Below are 6,000 nucleotides of genomic sequence, written 5' to 3'. Positions count from 1 at the left end.
GAGTTGAGTGCACACCTCTGGGTGGGCGGGCTGCAGGGCAGGCAGAGATGCAACCTGGTAGGCGGGCAAGGACTGCATGTGTCCGGCCAGGAGGTTGTGCTGGCCCTGTCCTTTGCAGGCAGACTGAGCTCTCCAGCAGAGAAAGACAATGTACTCTGAGCTGGTCAGAACCTCAACAGAACCAACATAGTGGCTTGGTGCTGTACCTGTGGCAATGTCCACAAGAACAGACCCAGATACATAGTACCTAAACTTTGCCTTCCTTTCCTGGGGTCCTTCTGCCCCAGGGTCCCTGAAAGAAAATCAAGACCTGATGAGCAACTGGGCCACAGGGCAGCGTGGTGGGCTGGAGCCCCACTCTGCTCACCTGTCTGGTCTCCGTAAGGGAGGCTGCTCAGGTCCTTCTCGAGGCCACAGACTCGAACTGTGTGCTGGTACCTGCAGGTGCAAAGGTCAGAGGTCAGCACAGCAAAAAAGACCCTACAGCACCACACCCTGGGCTGCTGCTACAGGGTCACTGTGTTGCTTGGGCCAGGTAGGGAGGCAACAAATGCCGTGCTCAAGGCTCCCAGGACAGTGGCTCTGTCTTGGAGGTCCCCAGGGCAGCATCCCTTTGATTCCTCAGGCTACTCCCCTATGACGCAGGGTTGACATAATGTGGCCCTTCCCCAAAGGGTTGTGCCATGCAAGGACAATGACATCATTGTACACTGAACCCCTAAAGGGAACACCGGGGGTGCCAGCTGCTAACACTGCTCCTGGAGTCAAAGAGTGTGGTCACCCATGAGGGCTAAAGTCATTGGGGTGGAGCAGAAGAGCCCAGGACTGGAGTCTGACATCTGCTGAGCCCCTTCTGCCCCAGAAAGCCACTCTATCACCTGTCAGTCCATCCAGGGTTCTGTTCCTGGGACAAATAAGTCACAGAGTACCACCTAAAGAGGAGCAGTCTAGCAGGATCAAGGCCCCAGCTCTTGAGCTTCTCAGCTCCTGCTTTCTCCCTTAGCATCTCCATTTCCCTCTCTCAGCCTTGGGCTTCTGTCTTTGGAGAAGGGGGACTCAGGAGGCCCTGAGCAGCTCTGCAGCATCCATGCTTCTGGAACAACCACCGGCCCTGCAGAGGGGACAAAGCTGAGGGCTCAGTGCCACCATCATCCCACTCCCTGGGAATTCTGGCACCGAGGGGTTTGGAAAGTCAGTGCCTGTGTATGTGCAGGCCTTGTGTCATGAGAGAAGCTCACACTCTCCCCTTCTCACCTCCACACTCCAGACAGCCCCACTGCAAACAGAACCTTCACTGGGCATCACTGCACCCCACACAGGAAGTGGCTCCCGCTTTGTGTGGCTGGTGTCCCGATGACAGCTGGGTTTGTCCCCATCTATGCAGCTGCCAGACCCCACAGCTGGACCTTAGGTTTCTATGCTGCTTGATGGGCTTCCTGCCTGCACAGAGGCTGATGGATGATTAATGGATATTAGCATCATCACCAGAATCTCCTGCACGACATGCTCTCCCCATAAAGGGGCAGAAGCAAGAAGGAGCAGGCAGCCACTGAGCAACTGGACCTCAGGTGGCTCCCAGGTCTCTGGATTCCAGATCAGAATCCCGCACAGCCCTGAGCATGGCACTCACACACCACTTTGGGGACTGAAATACATAGTGGTTGTGTCCATCAGGATGACACAGGTTTGTACCCAATGGTAGACCATGGGAAGGTTGCTGGGCCTCCATGATCCTCACTCTACTCAATAAAACCAGGCTAATGACATGTTGGGTTGCTGTGAGAAGGGAACAGGGAAGAAAATGCACAGCCATTAGCCCAAGTCTGGTGCACTGTGCATTCTCCACCAAGGGAGCTAAGATTACTTTTGCCGACCTTCAGCTACAAGACTCAGACTGCTTAGCACATTGTCACTCCTTGCCACTCCCAGCTTAAGTTTCTACCACCTTCATGTTCCCTGGGTCCCTGAGAGCCACAATTTCTACTGGAGGAGCCAAACTTCTGCCAAAGAGCCATAGATGAAGGTGCTCAATTCTCCCTTCAAGGCTCCCTGCAAGTGCTTCCCTCTCTTCCCTGAAACCCTGCCCCTGACATCTCCTGCCACTCAACCATTAGTCTTAGGTTCACCCCCTCATTTGAGCACCTGGAGGGCAGATTTATCTCCATGTCCCCCTGTGCTGTGTCCTGCATATGGCAGGCACTGTTACACATCTACATTTTGAATTTCCTTTACTAATAGAGGAACCATCCTTCCAGCCTGCTTCTGTGGAAAAGGTATCCCAGCTAAGGGCAAGGAGGAGACACCAGTGAAGGGGTTCAGCACCAGGAGATGCTGAGCAGAAAGCACTTTGATTGGTACTAGGACTCCCAGGTTGATGGGACCATCTTGCTACCACCTCCTGGTGGTGGAATGTCACGTCACAGGTCTCTTTCTGGGAACACACATGCTGGCCAATTGGAGCCAGCAAGGAGAGCTGTGTGGGTCAGAAAACAAGATGAGAAAATCCAGACCTCAGGCATGTTCCTAAGGCCAACTCACTTCTCACTTCAGCATTACAGTGCTTGCGGGGGGATGGTGGAGGGGGTTCCTGAGTGACCCCAACAGTTGGGCAGCTCCAGTGACAGCAAATGATGCTGGAGTTCAAGACCTAAGTCTAAGACTCAAGCCGCCATCTAGTAGCTTTGACTTTGGTCCAATCAGTGACCTCTCTGGCCCTTAGATTTTTCATATGTGCAATGGAAATGTAATGCCAGGATCCACTCGAACAGGCAATGTGGAGACTTTCATGAGAGAATGCACATGACAGTACACCAGGCTCTGCAAGAGCCCAAGAAAACCTTCCAGAGCTTAAAGATAACAGCCCAACATATATCAAATAATTACAACTGGAACTTTGTTCTCATTTCATAAATTCATTTTGAGGACACTAACAACAACAGATCCTGATAGCACTGATATCAATGAATAATGCCAGGGCTGATTAATTGAGTGCCTGCTGCTCATAATTTTGAGTAAAATTTTGGTTACTCAGCCTAAAGCAAAATTGCCACATTCATTTTTCTCCATTCAGACAACATATGCCCTGCTACACAAAACCTCAGAACATATGGTAATTTGCCCTGGCAACTGAGTGTCAATTGCATCCTCTTCTCGGTGTGTGGTTGTGGGTCTGCAGAAGATGCTTCTCTTGAACTCTTGGGTCAGGTGGAGAGAAGTAGTTTCCATGTAGATCCAATGAACATTTCGTCAGAGCTCATTAAAGAAATCCCCTTAGTAATCATTATTAATGGCCTCTGCATCCGCAGCTGAGCATACAGTGCCTCACACTTTGGACATTAACATTACCTTTGGTGATTGTACTTTTCTCCAAAGAGGATGTTTTCTCTCACATTTCCATGAAAGATCCAGGCTTGCTGTGAAACATAGGCCAAAGTGCCGTTGACTGCCACGACTCCTTTCTGTAACTGCATCTGGAACAACAATGCTAGAGAATGCTCTGAAAAGCCCTGAGAGTGCTCAGAGAAGCCAAACACCAAAGCTTTTTCCTCTAGAATCATCATGCTCTGCTTGGTCACAAGCATTGATTTGGAAGGTGCAGGTAGACAAGGTGCCCATCTGTACACTACAAAGCCTAATTATGCAGGAGGAGAGTCGCAAAGTCACATCTGCCAGGGGACGGGCAGGAAACGTTAGGGAGAAGCTGCTGCAGACTGGAAAGCTCAGGCTTCGGGGCTGCTGCCGCACACAAGACACCCTGTGCTCATGGCCATGGAGATGCCATTCCCCTCAAAGCCTCATGTGCTCATAGGTGGGACTTTTGGCAGTGACTGAAGCATAGGTGTGGGATAATGGAGCACGGCTATGTGATGCCTGGTTCAGGACACTGATGATTGAGCATAGTTCCGGGTGTGACTGAGTGGATTTACTTGAAGGCAGAAGATCCACCCCGGGTGTAGGCAGCACCAACCAATAGGCTTGTAGCCTGGACGGAGTAGAAAGGGAATGAAAGAAGGAAGGCTGCTGCTTCCTGTCTGCCCTGCCATGCCACTCTGCCTTGGAACCAGATGGCAACGGGCCGAAACTGCTACAAACTGTGAGACAAAATAAATCTTTCCTCCTCTAACTTGTAGGTATCAGCTATTTTGTCCCAGGAAGGAGGAAGTAAATAGAGTAGCCACATCCCTGGAAGCAGGACATGGCCTACATGGTATTGATAGAGAACCCTGGCGTGTCCTGCATTAAGGAAGCAGCCATAACTCAGTTGTACAGTTGGCACTAAGTGAGGATGCAGGCCTGGTGTGACGTGAGTTTCTGATTTTTCAAGAGGAATGGAAAGTCCCAGGTCATGTGTAACTCTGGGACTTAGAAACACTGAGAAATCCAATTAAAAACTGCACCCAGGTTCTAGTTTCTGACCCTGAGTATATAGGGTCATTTAGGATGACCCCACTGGTGGGCTTGTGATAGATAACAAGGACATTGGTGGTGAGACGATGCTCAAAGCTCTCAGGAGGAGGACACATGGGCAGGTCACAGTGCTCAGGGCTGGTGCTCATGGGACAGCAGCTGCAGAGGACAGAGAAGATGTCAAAGGATGTGATACCACTTCACCCAGGGACACAGAATTAGACTTGACTAAGAGACAATTATATTAACGATAACGGTCATAGTAATAGATAAAATGTGCAGCTACACTCCAGGCACTGTGTTGAGTGTATATAAGATGCTTATCAGCATAGAATCATCCTGTATCCAACTATTCCAAAAATTATCTCATTTAATCCTCACCAGCTCTCTCCTTAGGCCTGCTTTATAGATAAGGAAAGCAAACCTCAGAGAGGGTAATTTCCTTGCCCAAGGTTAAACAGTAGCCAGTGGCTAAGTCAGGCGATGAACCCAGGCAGTCTCGAGCTCACTGGTGCAACTACCAGCCACCCAGCAACCACAGGGAGGAGCCTGACCCCGCCACTGTCTCAGGAAGACAGATCCTACCCCCTCTGAGATGCCCCAAATGAGAAGAAAACAGAATAGAAGTTAAAAGGTGACAAATTTCACTCCAATACATATCAAAGCACTCCAAAGGTGAGACTGACTAGGAAACAGTTTCTGGTCACTGGAGATACCTGAGCACAGATTGGAGGATCTCTTATGAGGACTGTCATAAGGATTCCTATCCTTGGGTAAAAAACTGAGCTGGGTCAGGCCCAACATGGCTGCCAAAGCCTACTATCACAGCAGTGGTATACACACTGCATCCCAGAGCATGGTCACCTTGGGAGCCCACCCAATTCAGCCTCCACCTATCCATAGGGAAGGGGTAATCACTCTGTTACAGAGAAGTCATGGAGGCCAAAGGAAGTCACTCATATTGAAGTTTAGAAAATACTTCCCACCTATTCCACTCTGAGGTCCTCATTTCTTTAGAGGCACCCCAACCTCTTTCTGCTGCAGGCAGTCTCAGATGTACAACCTTCTCTTTAGTGGAGTAGGGAGAAGAAGGATTTAACATCTTCCTCCAAAAAATTTCTCACTCGTTTAGGATGCAACTCAGAAACCATGATAACACAGAGGCCTGGGAATGTAGTAAAATGGCCTAGCCCTTGCCCCTGGCATCATGCAGCCAGAGGTATCAGAGAGAACACAGGATCCAGCCCCTCTCTCTTATAGGAGGTTTGCAGATGCATTCATTCAGCCACTCCTTCACTGAGGTTGGCTTCATCGAGCATTGGTTCTGGGAAGACACTGGGTATAGGGACACAAATAAGGAAAAAGCACATCAAATGTCACCACCAGTCCCAGACACTTTTATCCTCCGCCAAGCTGCCTTGCTGGCTTTCCCAAATTAGGACAGCCCAAGTCATGGCAAAAGCCATGGATGTGATAACCCATCTCCTCCTGACACAGATGCAGCTCTAGGCAAGGAAGTGGTCATCGTTTAACACAAGTCACAGAGGACAAACCCAGGAGCATGTGAAAAGCTTAGCCCTGTCTAACCAAGGG

The 6,000-nt window shown here is 50.0% G+C and overlaps 1 protein-coding gene across 1 annotated transcript in view; it reads right to left on the bottom strand.

Moving 5' to 3' along the window:
• LOC104867790 (multidrug resistance-associated protein 9) overlaps nt 1-6,000 on the bottom strand; it is a 122,764-nt gene that overhangs the window by 81,693 nt on the left and 35,071 nt on the right. The window contains 3 exon segments of the mRNA XM_033760596.1: nt 16-17; nt 368-438; nt 3,346-3,470. Of these exon segments, the coding sequence (XP_033616487.1) occupies nt 16-17; nt 368-438; nt 3,346-3,470 (198 nt within the window).

Source organism: Fukomys damarensis, unplaced genomic scaffold (genome assembly GCF_012274545.1).
Source record: "Fukomys damarensis isolate Sample0158 unplaced genomic scaffold, DMR_v1.0_HiC HiC_scaffold_114, whole genome shotgun sequence".
Classification (NCBI taxonomy): Eukaryota; Metazoa; Chordata; class Mammalia; order Rodentia; family Bathyergidae; genus Fukomys; species Fukomys damarensis.
The sequence above is the reverse complement of the archived record's forward strand: the minus strand, read 5'-3'. Positions and strand labels throughout refer to the sequence as shown.